The sequence below is a fragment of the Eublepharis macularius genome, chromosome 3 (assembly GCF_028583425.1).
Source record: "Eublepharis macularius isolate TG4126 chromosome 3, MPM_Emac_v1.0, whole genome shotgun sequence".
NCBI classification, from domain to species: domain Eukaryota; kingdom Metazoa; phylum Chordata; class Lepidosauria; order Squamata; family Eublepharidae; genus Eublepharis; species Eublepharis macularius.
The window spans coordinates 56,697,075-56,712,098 of NC_072792.1; the positions used below are offsets into that span (position 1 = coordinate 56,697,075).

The 15,024-nt window shown below is 38.2% G+C and overlaps 1 protein-coding gene across 1 annotated transcript in view; it reads right to left on the minus strand.

The window, feature by feature from the left end:
- Positions 1-15,024, minus strand: part of HERC2 (HECT and RLD domain containing E3 ubiquitin protein ligase 2) — a 128,009-nt gene that overhangs the window by 97,516 nt on the left and 15,469 nt on the right. The window contains exons 5-16 of the mRNA XM_054973254.1: positions 9,654-9,873; positions 9,214-9,314; positions 8,416-8,572; positions 7,488-7,598; positions 7,138-7,309; positions 6,344-6,517; positions 5,645-5,833; positions 4,848-4,999; positions 3,134-3,291; positions 2,914-3,027; positions 1,250-1,501; positions 826-1,019 (exon numbers count right to left, since the gene is read on the minus strand). Of these exons, the coding sequence (XP_054829229.1) occupies positions 826-1,019; positions 1,250-1,501; positions 2,914-3,027; positions 3,134-3,291; positions 4,848-4,999; positions 5,645-5,833; positions 6,344-6,517; positions 7,138-7,309; positions 7,488-7,598; positions 8,416-8,572; positions 9,214-9,314; positions 9,654-9,873 (1,994 nt within the window). The remainder of the gene's footprint in view (positions 1-825; positions 1,020-1,249; positions 1,502-2,913; positions 3,028-3,133; positions 3,292-4,847; positions 5,000-5,644; positions 5,834-6,343; positions 6,518-7,137; positions 7,310-7,487; positions 7,599-8,415; positions 8,573-9,213; positions 9,315-9,653; positions 9,874-15,024) is intronic.

Consider the following 15,024-nt stretch of genomic DNA (forward strand, 5'->3'; position numbering starts at 1 on the left):
GGTACTGAAAATCACCCAATTTAGGGAAACTCCCTGCAAGTGGAGCAGAGAATGATCTGAGGAGTGGCTAATTTTGAATGAGATCGTGATGTAGTGGTTAGAATACCATACTAGCATCCGGGAGATCCAGGTTTGAATCCCCACCCATGGAAACTTCCTGGCTGACTTTGGCTAGTGTCACACACTCAGCCTAACCCCTCTCTCTGACAGGGTTGTTGTGAGGATTAAACAGAGACAAGACGAATGACATAAGCTGCTTTGGATCTCTATGGGGATGGGGATGTGTGTGTGTGTGTGTGTGTGAGAGAGAGAGAGGGGGGGGGAGGGAGGGAGGGAGGGAGGGAGAAGTAAATAAATTATACAAAATAGCATCTTTGGGTGAAAAACTACAAGGAAACATTCTTTCAACAGAGCATTACATGTATTTTTACCCTCAGCTGGCCATCTATGACCTAACTAAATCCTGTGTCCTCAACCTGAAGATAACAACATTAGTTAATATTCTAAAATAAGTGTCATTTTTTTTTAAAAGCCACAACAGTACTCATAAAATGCAATATTATAAAACAAGCATTTTGGAATTAATGCACAAAGAAAATGCATGCGTTAGAATGCCCAGTAAGAAAATGCTACTAGAACATATGTCATACTGAAACTTACAGCACAATCCTAAGCACTGACTTCAATGTACTTAAAAGGATGAAATTCTGCTTGGGACTGCATTACTAGTGTCCCTTAGAGATCCATTCCAAGATGCTGCAACTGAGTGGAAAATATTGCCTGAATCAGTCCCAACAGATATATGAATGCTAAGTGAGAGCCTACCTGAGCTGGCCCACAAGCAATACCGACAATGTGCTTGGAATCTAACCCAGGAAGAGCAGCAGGCTTGGGTTTGGTGATCCTCAGGGTATCAAAATGCTGGAACTGATCATTGCTACCCCAGCTGTATACTTCGCTGTCTTCTGTGAGTGCTAAACAATGTGTAGATCCAGCTGCTACATCTATTACTTTTTTCCCTGGAAGAAAAAACCACATGTATACACACAAATGATGGGAATGGGCAATGTTACAGCCAAGTTACAATGCCCTTAAATTGTTTAGCAAAGCAAATACATAGCAAGAAGCATTTGAGTTTGTTCCTTCAGGAACCAAAATATCCAGTTCTCTCTCCAAGTACTTCTTTTTAAAATCACTTTTTGGAAATTACAGTTGTTTTAACATACTTAGCAGGAGCCTTTTCACCTACCTTGCAAACCTTCTAGTAGTTTGGGATATCGAACATGTTCTTCGGTTCCATGCCCAAGCCTCTGATTGTCACCCTTTCCCCAGGAGTAGACCTGTCCATCTTTTGTCAGAGCCACTGAAAACTGACTCCCACAACGTACTTTAACAACCTCCAAATCTTGCAGTTTTTCTATCAGTTTGGGAGTCTTGCAGCCATCACTGCCACCTCTTCCTAATTTCCCGTAATCTCCATCACCCCAAGACCATACTTGACCTGGAAAGAGAAAATATTTATCAGAAGTTAGAAGTAATTTTGTTAAATCCATAACAAAAAAACCCCTTACATGCACAAATTAAGATCCCAGGGAAAGTGTACTACCCAAGAGTCAAAAATCACAAAATACAGTTGTGACCATGAACGCTTGGGAGGGACCTGCAGCAATTTTTCTATCATGGTTTTTTTAAGAGAAGTTTTGTTAAAACTTTGTTGAGTGGAGTTTTCCCATAAATGAGTGGTTGAACATCCATTGACTCAGTTAAGAGCCTAAGTGTTATACTGGATCCAGCACTATTACTGGAGAAACAAGTAAATGTGGTTGTAGTAAAAAAAAAAAAAAGGAATATTCCAGATTCATTTAGTGCAGAAAATGGCTCCATATCTTGGACTGAGCTGATCTAGCCATGTGGATCCATGCTATGGTTCTCTCAAGGTAGACTACTGCCATGCACTCTATATGGATCTGCCCTTAAAAACAACTTGAAAACTCCAGTTAGTGCAGAATGCCACAGCCCAGATACTGTTGGGCACCAGCCAAAATATGTGTGTCACACCCATTCCACAGACATTCTATTGGTTACCAGTTATTGAGTTCAATTCAAGGTTATCACCTACAAAGTACTTAATGGCCTTGGACCCACATACCTGCAGGTACACCTCTGCACTATACTCCACTACAACAGCTTTGTACCTGTGGACTGTCCATATACATTCTTTTTCCACATGCATTCCACTTTGTGGAACAATCTGCCTGAGAAGGTGAGGAAGGCTCCTATCATTCTGCAGTTTGTGCAAAACAGTAAATTCAAGAGGGTGTTTGTGAAAGAAGACTGGAATTTGTAGTAGGATGGAACAGTCCAGGAAGCCACCTTTATAATGGAACAGGATTGTAGTCATGGGAATGATCGTATAGTATACCTTGCCTTGGATAGTTTGTTTTTTTGCATTGTTCTCTAATCCTCTAATCCTGATCCTACTGCACTGATCACTGGTTGTTTTATACTGTCTCACTGCACTGCTTTATCCTATAATCTGCCTTGAGTTTCAATGAGATAGGCAGACTATAAATAAAGAAATAAATATATAAATGCCTGCAGATATTCAGGAGCTAACAACAACAGTCTCTTTTTGTATAGTTTTTAATACACATTTTAAATGCACAAATGGTCACTTGTATCATCCCCATTTCAGCTCTCAATATCCACAGCAAGCATATGACTTTTAAAAGTTTGTAAACTTACAAAATACAAGATGCCCCACAATATGAGTTGAAATCTGGGATTCGGAGCCATTTGAAAACTGACTTCCAAAATTTCACACAAATTCTAAAGAAGGGAAATAGCTTCATGATCATGCCAAGTGCAACTAAAACTGGTAGACCTAATTATGTTCTTCATTGAGCCACTAACCATTTTCAGTCACAGCAAGTGTCTGAGCATCACCACTCCCACAGGACACATCAATGACCTTCAGCCCTTTCAGCCCAGTAACTAGCATTGGAATGGTCTGGTCTTCACTGGAACCTTCAAAACAAAGAATATACATCACATGCCTTTGTTCGAGTTATTACGAGCCAGATTTAAGCTCTATAACTTCGTAACACTGGTTAGGGAACCAACACAAACATACCATGACCCAGTCGGCCATAGTTCCCTCGACCCCATGTGTATAACTCTCCTTCAGCAGTGACTGCAGCGCTGTAAGTGCTTCCACATGCAATATGTATGACATGCTTTCCAGCCTGCTTCCCAGACAGAGCAGAAATCATCTTCGGTTCTTCTAAGGGTCTATTTTGGAAAAGAAAAAAAAAAAGAAAGAATGTCTCAAAAATTATTATTATTTTATTTTATTTATTTTATCGTATTTGTATTCCGCCCTCCCCGCGAGCAGGCTCAGGGCGGATAACAGCATTAAGAACATTTAAAATATTCCATAGAAAACATTTAAATAATAATGAAGAAAAACATAAACAGCAAGAGTCAAAGGACCATGAAATGCAGGAAGTTCAAGATAATACTAAGTAAAACTTAAGTGAAATGAAAGAAAGTACAGAGAACATTCACAACAGCAGTAATTGGTGGTGGTAATGCAGTTTATCTGGTTTTGTTAAGCTAGTTAACACTTGTGATGACTGCGGAATCCCACTTCCTTGGGAGAATTAGACTTAGCAGTTCACCAACTGTATGGCAGAATCACATTTTTAAGAACACAAAACTGAAAGAAACACCAGTTACCAAAGAAAAATCTGATTTTTCCAACAAATTAGGGCAGGCTACCAAAGAGAGAACTTTAGCGTTCGAAGTACAATGGTGCCTCATCTCTTCATAACACAGACATCACATACTTTGTCCACTACATATGAAGATCAAAACTGACTTGTTTAAAAATCTGCACAGCCTTCTGCCAAAAATGAGGAAGCAGTAATTTTTAAGACCACCAGCGTCCCAGGAATTTTTAAAATAATGGCTTCCAGTACTGGCTTCCTTTATTATTATATCCTTAGCCACAACCACATTGCCCTCAGTACATTTCTGTCGATGTCTCACAGCCTGTAGCCATCCAGGCAGCACTAGCCTAACTGCTCACCACAGTCAGTCATGCCTTTTTTGCATACACTCTTTACCCTCTCTTAAGAAACATACACAGGACTGACATTCTGCACACTCACAAAGACATGCACTAAGGACGCATCATAATACTCTGCTGACAGACTGGTTTCAAGACAACCAGTATGCTTAAGCAACAGGCAATTTTAATTATTAGACAGTTCATCACCAAATCCTTTTCCAAGCTGAAGCATTTTTTTCCATTAGCCTTTGCAATATGCAGTGGCATTCTTGAACGCCCTCATCTACTCTCTAATTTCGCCATCAACTCCAATACATACTCATATACTCAAGCAAGCTGGCTTCCAGAATGTTGTCCTTCCTCCATACAATACATAAAAGTTCAACACTAGCATATTGTTGCACGCTGCAAGAAGCTTCCTTGTTCAGCAAACTGAAACAGTGCACCATAACTGCAAAGTTGCTAAGGTGAAGAGGCCATGAGTGCTTTAGCATACTTTATACATAAAGGAGTTTTGGGGAGGGAAAATGGTAAAGCACAACCTAGCAAAGAGAAAAAGGTTAAAAAAGGAACATTTTAGCAAGTTCATTCCTGGCTATGTTTTATTTAATGTCAATCTGCAACACGCTTGTTCACTTATACTTTTAAACATATTGTCCATTGTTTGCTCCCAGAGACTCCTGCATTGTGAATAGCTGTAACACAACCACTTTAATTAACAGGTATATAAATGGCTGGGAAACACATTTTATGTCCATAATCACCATACACATACACAGTATCTCCATGGCCCAATCGACCACCATCTCCACAACCCCAAGAGAAAACTTCTCCAGTTGCTGCAAGTGCAAGGTAGTGGTGACCATCTGAATGTGCTGCAATCTTTACAATATTTCTGGAAGCAAGACTCTGCACCAACTGCGGAACCTGCAAGTGTAAAAGATATAGCATACCCCTATCAGAAAGTGACAAAGGAAATCAATTTCTTTAATGAAACTAGAGGCCATGCCTCAAAAGCATACTTCCAGTAAATTAGTGAAATGAAATTTCAGCAGCTGAACATTTTCTACTTACAGCATACTGATAACAGGAATCAACTATTTCGACTATCCAAAATAAACATCACAACAAACATTTCCAACATAAATCATGGAGGGAGAAACAATACAGTAAGCTATTGCCAGAATAACTCAGAGTACCATTCATTATCTCAACTACTGAAACAATATATAATATAGAACAGATATGATGGGGAGGGAAGGCAGCATAGTATAGGCCAATCTCATCAGATCTTAGAAACGAAGTAGGGTTGATACTTGGAAGGCAATGGTTAACCATCTCTGCTTTTCACTTGCCTTGAAAGCCCCTTGCTGAAGTCACCATAAGTCAGTTATGACTTGACAGCACCTTACACACATACACAACATCTTACACACAAGGCTACCTAACTTCTGGGAGGAGAGTCAGTTCTGTTATCATAGTTTCATTACATTATCTGCAATATAAACATTATTTTAATACCTACAGTTTTAATAGCTACAAGCTATTAGGAAACAAGAAAAAATAACTTACCAATGTGTCACTATTGTATGCCTGTGTATACACACGTCCATTTCTAGATAAGATTAAAAAGCGTTTCTCTGAGCAAGCGATCTGTGTAACTCCAAGATTAGCAAGTCCTTCACACTGAATTGGGCCACTTACATTTGCATAATATTTCCATCCTATTAACCCCCATGCTATGACTTCCTGCAAAGAACCCTGAAAGACAAATCCTTATTTAAGAACATATTTCAAAACAACTCTTTGCAATGATATTATGGTAAATTCTAAATTAACAGTTACTTTGCTTCAGCAAGTTTTTGATTCAACATACAGCTTTATGCACTCAAGTAAAATTACCTACACACACACATGACGAGATAAGGATGTGTGCACAGCAAGAAAAGTGAGAAGTATCTGAGTCAATGGATTTCCAAACATGTAGAAGCTTAATGGGGCAAAGGGTTTAACATTTTCATTTTTGTATCAATTTAACAGAAAATTTCTCAACAGTATATTATCCCTTGAAAATTGGTATGATACACTCATTTTGAAAATGAGGAAGATGCCAAAAATATGGCCTGAAGATCAGTTGTTTTAAACCAACAAACAAATCAAAGCTCTATAGGCTATAAACCTAGAGACCCTAACCTCCTCTTTACAGCCTATGGTTTTGTACTATGCCTTCTATCATCAGAATTCTATTATTAGACAACTTATGCACATTACCTTATGAGATGTAGGAGAGCTGCACTGTGGAGGCATGCAAGGAGTTGCTAGGCGATCTAAATGAGCCATAATCACAACAGCCGTTTGTCTTAAATCAATTGCTAGCTCATTGTCTTGCGGCAGTATTAGGTATCTTAGGAAGTTCTCATTAGGAGTCAAAGGGTAGGTCAACATCTTAAAAAGATATAAGAGCATTTCAGGCAAGATTTCCCAAACCATGGTACAGTGTAAAGGCCACCTGACAATTTATATTTCTAAAAATTCTGTTACATGTTATTAAAGCTTTAATGGGAGATACAACAGCTAACCCTTTTAGTAAACTCAAGATTAAAACCTTTTCATAAAAAAGGCATTATAATATGATACAGTAATTAACAGAATGACATAAGAAAGTCCGTCTCTGGTTATCAGTATAGTTAGTGAACTGCTTTCCGTTTTAATTTCAACTGGTAAGCTAATTCTCAGCACTAAAGTTCTTCATAATCATGAGGGAAAGAAAGTATTGAAATGCATGATTTAAAATGTAATTTTCTTTTCAAAAACACCCTACCAAGTTATTCCCTAATATTATGGGAACACAGAACAGTGATGATAAAAAAGCAGTAAAGACAGATCACATGATGTAACCATTAACAGTGACAACACTACGGTAAGTTGCAACTTGCAGAGGGTACCACAATCTTCACTTAAGCACATGTTGTTGGATTGCATCCCATCAACGTCAGTGAAAAGTCATTCCATGCCAGCTTATTTAAGGTCACAGTCTAAATTAATTTCAGTACAGAAGTACATACCTGAAGTTCTTCTTCAGTATTGTTCATGTCCTTATTACAAATTATACTCTGAAACCTTTGCAGCAAAGGAAGGAGAGGGGCACTGGTTCCTTGTGCTGAACGTTCATTATCCGTTTCCCTTGTGCCATTGTCCCAGAGCTGAAGCAATAGCATAACAGCAGACAACATTTGGCTGGAAAAAAATCATACCAAGGGTGAGTGTGCTGTGGAAGAAACCTTTTTACCATTTGCCATGAAGAGGGAGGTTAAAGACCCTGCCCCCAAGATTAACACTGAGGTAATAAAGACTGGCATGCTGACACTCCTCTAACCAGACTCTGAAGTGATGACAGATTTCTTCAGTAATCTACCTTAGTGTGCCTCTCTGGACAGCCAGTTCCAGTAGAATAGCAAGTGCCAAGTGTTGATCTTGTAATGGAATGTTTCCTGATCCTTTTGAACCTGGAGCTCCATGGATGTCTCTAAAATTTGAGTACAGAAAACAGAAAAATAATTAATATCCTACATATAAGTAAAACCAATGTATACCCCAATGGTGCTATGCAAAACCCATCTAAACAACTATACCACAATGTTGATTTGTTTTTTCCTAATATTTTTTAAGTTCAGACTTTACTCTTCCAGGTTACCCTGCATTACAAAATATAGGCCCCATACATAAACCCAGGCTGTGCAATTCAAATAAGGAGCACAAACAAAAAATATAATCCAAGAGAGTTCTTACCCATTTTATTGTTTCAAACCTACACTTGAACTTCAAAGTTCAACTTGTTTAGAGGGTTATTCAAACAAACACAGGAAAGGCAACATTTCAGATGTTTCGCTAATGAGTTAGTAACCACAGACTTCAACAGTATGTTCTCTTACATATTATTTGTTGCTTTAAATATGTACTCCTGTATACTACTTATGCTTCATGTTGTCTAATGTCAGTCCTAGAATTGATTATGTTCTGTTTCAGCAATTCTTCAACCCCGTACTGTATCCTTGCTATTGCTATGTCTTTGTAAACTTGTATTCATTTACCCTATGACATTGTTTATGGAAATGTCCTTGACACTGTAGAGAATTGCCTGCCCTTGTCCTTGCTACTGATTGTACTAATCTCACACTATGTAATCCGCCTTCCATCTCAATGAGAAAGGCGGACTATAAATGACATAGATAGAAGACAGAAGACTAGAAGATAATCATACTGAAATTATTGACCAAAATTTTTCAGTGCAAAATTTGAATCTTGGTCTAAGTGACCAACTAATATTTAATGAAGAAACTTACCCAGTTACAACAGACCTTAGAAATTTAGTTGCTCTTTCCACAACTTCCAGCCATACAGATGATACTGTTCCTTCATCAAAGAGAGATGCTTCTGGCAATGCTCGAAGGGCATCCAGAGACTCCTGTAACAATTCGCTGCAAAGGTCCGCATCCTCACCTAACGTTAATGTTGTGTGTGTTAGTCCTGTTAGAATATTTTGTATTACAGGAGAAACAATACAACTTAAGCTGGCATTTCATCAAAACTGATCTGCAGGTTCAGGTGATTATAAAGCTACATTACTGCTATAGACTATATCAATTAAATGGAAAAAAAAAACCAAGGACCTAACTCACAAAGGGTAAGAATAAAGATCAAATTATATGGCACTCTGAAAGCAAAGCACTTTCCAAATCCAAATATTCAGACAACCAGTTCTGCACATTCAAGGATGCTTTGGGCTTATGCTTCTCAGCTTATTTTCCATAGAACAAATTGATTTTGCAACTGAAGGGCAAAAGCAGGCAAATCTGCTCTTCAAAGCCAAACCTCAATGGGATTGCACAACTCCTTGGGCTTGACTGAAGTACCTCTTTGGTTCATAGTCTTAAAGCAGCATATGAACAAGTCACTACTTCTCAAAGTCATGTTTTTAAAAAGGAAATGAATAGGAACTAATTAACAGGATTCCTGAGGAGAAGATTAAGGAACTTATTAATCTAAAACAGCAGAAGGAAAAAGCACAATGAATGACAATTCTATTACTACATTGGCAGACAAACAAGCCCAGACAGATACACAGTATCATTCAACTGTACCTGATCTCCAGGCTCTACGTAGGAATGCGAATGCAAATGAAAGGGCCGCTCTGGATCCTACACGGGCGAGACCCTCTACACCTTTGCCTACAGGCCTGGGGCTGTAATGTATAAGAATCAGTTAAGAGGAAAATGTAACTATTTTCTGAACTAAAATATACAATGATTATCCAGATGTTAAACACCCTGGGATTATCCAGATGCCCCAAAGGATCCAAGCAGTGGTACATAGTCAAGCTTTATAATCATTTGTTTAGCTGTTGCTACATAAGATATCTATACTCCTGTTGGTAGGAAACCAAGAGTATAAATTGACGCTAATACATCATCACACTCAGAAACACCACTTAGTGATATAGTTTTGTCGAGTAAAGTGTAGGCTGTAGTAAAACATCAAACAGCAAAAAGAAGGGGAGTTTTTATGGAACAAGCATGCATACCTTTTTTTGTCCACCGCAGGCAGGGGAATATTGCTGCTTTTCCATTTAACTGTAACATTATCCTGAAGAACAGTTCTATTTAATGCAATAAAATAGCGTTCTAAGATAGCAAGCCTCTGTTTTAGCCTCAGAGCAGACAGAGTTGTGGTAGCAGTTTTTTTGGCAAGAGCTTGCTGCTCTTTCACCAGTACATAAAGGCACTCTTTGAGTTCATTCACATCTGGAAAAGAACAAACAGATTCGTCCCTCTAAAACACGTAGCACAAGTCACAATCATCCAAAAACTGAACATAATTGAAACAGCCTGGTGTTTTATTAAAAAGGAGAAGTCCATCAATGGCACTCTATTATTCAGGAATAGTAACATCTCAAAACTTGGGATACAGTATAAAGTTGAAATGAGTGTAAAGGAACACGCTAGAGTTACATGCTATTTGTCTGAGATGTGCAAAATCTATTTTATAAGGGAAACGTTTCAATACATGAGAAATTACAAATATATTACTTTAAGCTAAAGAATTTGTGTTATATGGACATTCCAACTGGATTTTTTAATCATAGACATTGAATGTACGGTTAACATTTATTAAATACTTTGGTGTAGAAATTAGTAGACAGCATTTTCATGTGCACTCTTCCACACTTTTTTTTTTTCATTTACAGTATCACCGACATCAGCAGAACTCAGTCACTGAACCAGTCAGGACATAACCAAGGCATTTGAAAGGCACCAAGTAATCACAATCACAAAACAAAAATTATTTTGTTTGTTTTTAACACATTCCCAGCTTCGACTGTTTGGTTTTGTTCATTATAGCCTTTGGGTAATACAGCACAAAAGTTTGCCAAGATGGAAAACGTTAAATTTAAAAAAACAGTGATGGTCTACCCTTTTAGAAAGTATACCACAATTTGTCCGTAGCATAAGGCAATGCCACTGCAAAGCCGTTATTTCAACAACTATGCATGAAGAGTTATACATAGTATGAGACGATGTCTAGGATGGAAGAATTTTGACCACAGAGCACAACTTTCTCATCTCCTACTGAAGCCCAAAATGCCGCCCAAAATGCAGAATTCTGGGAGGCATTTTGGGCTGCAGCAGTAGAAGTGAAACAAGAAAATCATGCTCCATAGATGGAAACAGTGTCTGCCGAAATTCTCTGAGGGATCCAAATCATAGCCACTATACTGCCATGCCTATGCACCTGCTCCTCGTCCCTGGAGTTGGTTTGTCTTTAGTGAACAAGAAGTATGGCAGTACTAGCGAACAAAGGCCCAATTCCCTCTCTTGGCCAGGTGCAATGACTTTCCACCCTCTATCCAGGCATAAATTCCTACTACTCATATCAACTGTGATACAGACTGGTCATTCATGAACTACACAATTTGTTTCAAAAGGTGTAGGAGAATTAAGACAGTTCATTATTCTAAGCATCTTCCAAAATTTACATTAGAAACAGAAGGCATTTTGATTGTGTCATTATGTGGTTACTCTGCACAGAATATATGTTATTATTTGAGACATACAGATTGCCTACATTGACCAAAACGAAGTAGTCACAGTGGTTGAGGGCATTTTTATGGCCAAATTTCTGTCCCCATAAATTTTTCTACTATACTAAGTTTTAATGAGGAAATTTGTTCCAAATGATATAGTCTGATCCAAGCAAACAATACGGCAGATGTTTTTAAGGTAGGACATGGATCACATATACTTTCAATGTAGACATGCAAGCTAAATCAATTTCTGCGCTGCACTGTACGATTGTAAAGGCTCAAAACTGAATAAAACAAGTGTCTTTTTTCCTTTCCTGTTCTTTCTCTCTCTTTTTTTTGTAACCATCTCACCCTAGATTGAAATGCTCTAAAATTACATAGCAGGTTTTTAGCATTTGCATACCTTGAGTGTAGCATTCTAAACACTGCCCACAGACATCGTCAGCAAGAACAAGTAAGCATTACTTTCATTTTATTTACTGATAATAATTATCTAAAGGGGTTTTTTTTGCTTACAAAGCTGCTCTTAAAAGCTATAGAACAGAGCTCAAGACTGCAGAGCATACAAACATACCAAACACATTCATAACTGAAGTTTAAACATGCAAACTCCACAAACAGGTGAAAACTGAAACTATTAATATTCAGAATACTTCAAAAAGGTGGGTAAATGGAGGATCAATCTTCCTTCAGGAGGTTCTCAAAGAATCAGTCAGCCTCCCCCACTTTTCCGATCTTCATAATAGGTGTGCATTAAAACTATCAGCCCACATTAGTTATTCTGTATTAAACTCAGAGCTATTCCGGACTGGTGTTAGGAAAACTGAAGCATTTGCTATTTGAAAACATGGAAAAAAACTTTTTGGTGAGTCTAAATAACTGAACCACATTTTTATGCAGCTTCATACCTCACAGTATCAGTCCAGAACAGCTGTAAAATGACCAAGTCTTGATTAACTAACAGGGATATCTCAACATGGCTTTATCTCCATGAAAAAAGTTTTTACACTAATGTTCAACGCCTGGGAAAAATTGCCAGCTATGAAATTCTTTATTTTCTTTTTCCCTTCAGATTTGTCGGATAACAAAAAGGTGGCTCAGCATTTCCAAGCCTTATGTAATACCACTCATCTTTCCTATACTGCGAAGTAAAGCAAAACCAGTGTGTCAATTTAGTCTGAAGAACCAGATAAAAATTTATTTTTTTAAAAAAAGAGGAACCTTTACAACAAGAAGCACTAATACATGCTAAACATAACAGAAATAACATGTGTGCAAACACCTAATTAGGCAAATTAGGAAGCACACAAGAGTAAGCTTTTCCCCCGATTTCTTTTTGCATGGATGATTAATTTGATATAGCTCCTTTATAAGAGGCATTTTAACACATAAAAAGCTAATGGTATAAAGGCTACCAGACAGAATAGAGCCATCTTATTTGTTCCTGTAACCATAGTACTTTACTTTAAAGCAAGAGGCCAAGGGAACATATTGCAGCACTTGGCCATCTGCTGGGAAGCATTTCATAACAGTGATGCCCGTTGGATGAATTGGTTGAAGCCTAGTGTGAACAGCCCAGCTGCGTAAGTACTGAATCCTCTTGCCCTCTCAAGACAAATATGCTGTCATTTTAAAGGCCACTATACATCCAACAAAAACCTTACTAAACATTCTCAGGCTTTTAACAGCCATCTCTTATTGTTACATATTACCCCATCTGATATGCTAAAACACACTTCTCAGTACCTGCACATATTATACACCACACATACTTAGCTTCAACCCATTCTCTAACATACTAATGGCTTCCAAACAGCAGAGTATATTAGTCTGTGCAGAATTTACTGGTGTCAGAGGGTTAGGGTTACTCTTACTCCAACAGAACTCACCTAGGAGCCTTAGACCATAAGCTCTCTGAGAACAGAACATGCTAATTTAGTTCTACATACAGCACATGACATACTCTTGATTCCAGATGAATATTAAAGGTCATTATTTAAATCATATGCAATTTAATTCTTTTCCAGATCAAGTATGTGTCGTTCAGGACACATGCAAGGCCAAAGAACAAAATATTATGGAAGACTGGAGCAGTCATCAATATGCTGATAACACTGCCTTGCCTTTTCCAGCTAAGGTCCAGCGATTCAATTTTTACCCAGCATCTGTCTACAGCAGGGAATGAATATGGGCAAGCTTTAAAGCAACAGTAGTCATCAGGCTGTTTGGTCTGGTTACTCACTTAGAATACTTCAGGGCTTCAGCTGTATACCACACTATAACAGAGGCCAGAAACTTAAAAAAAAAAAAACTAAATCTACTTGGATAGAAAATAACATCCCCCTTTGCCAGATTTAGAGCAAACATCAGAACAGCTTTAGACCTGCTCATGCATTCCCTGCCACCTCAGACAGGATGAGCTTTCCATAGGAAATCAAAGTTTTTAGTGTGAAAGATATATAATTAGGCAGCAGCTTTCAGCAAATATGTATGGATGCGTAAGCAGCCTTGAACTTGGACCATGATCCTAAAAGCCATTTACCTGAAAGCAAGTGCCATTGATTTAAGTGGAATTTACTTCTAAGTGCACCTATGAGTGCAGCTTCAATCCATTAATAGACAGTACTAGTAACCTAGGGACCTTCTGGAAAGTTTGCCTTATGGAAGCCTTAAAATATACAATTATAGCTGCTAAGATAATTGCTTACAATGTCTCACTGAAGGGACTTTAGTAACTGCTGCACCCACAGTCAGAGTTGCTTCTGAAGCGATTCCTGATACAATTTCTTTAATGGCTACAAACAACAAGATACTATATAATCTAAAGAGAACCACTCCATCTTCACAAATCAAAGACTTCATGGGCTGCCGAGTCACAACACCAGCTAGAAAACATGTATTATATTTATTAACAGAAAAACATACTATTGACGGGTGGATAATGTATTTTTTGCCTTTACTGCCTTTTAACTCCCCGGGGCCTGGAAGTTACAGTTCCAGTCCAAGTATAATCAACAACTTAATCTGACAGTAAGGACTTCCTCCAAACTGTCACCACCAAGTTGTTATTGAGGGCCGCACACTCACACTCCAAAATAAATGCAAGCAATAAAAAAAGACTGGTTTAACACTGGGGACCACAATTTGCTGAAGCCAAAAATCTCCCCTTGCTAGTCTGAGCATGAAGTCCTTTCCTAGAAAATGTGAAGCAAGCCATCTAGAGTCTCTTTCATTAAAAAAACTGGTGCAACATGAAATACTCTCAAAACTGATGAAACAAAACAGCATTAATGAGGGTCAAGGATTATTTTAGGCAGATCAGAACTAGGAAGTCATTCAGCAAGACAGCCAGGACTCTTGATGAGAAGGGACTAAAAAAGAGGGAGGTAAGGAAAAAGCATAAGAAGCTAAAAAAAATTCACTGAATCTATCTTCACTACAGAAGATGCAGGGCACTTGTCCACACTAAAGCTGTTACTTTTGCATTGGGAAAAACCAAGTAAAAAAAATGTGGCCAGAGATACAATTCTGCATCTAACTGATAAAAACAAACAAGTCACTGGGTACAGATGGCATAGACTTTAGAGGGAAACTACATGAGATGCCCAACATGTGTTCTTCATATGTCAGTTTCCCACAAGTTTCCATGGGAAGTGTAGTCAGAAAGAAGGGTCACTGTAGAAAAGAGGGAGAGAATCCCTTCCACCGCTCTCCTGAAGGTCAACATGCCAATTCTTCAATTTCTCAGTTCTGCACTTTGAGAGTGAATGAGGTAAGCACACCTTATGCCTACATTCTCCGGGGAGGTGGGGAAATGCACTGTTTCCAAAATTAAAATTTGGATAACCAGCAGGACACTTTATCCAGTTTG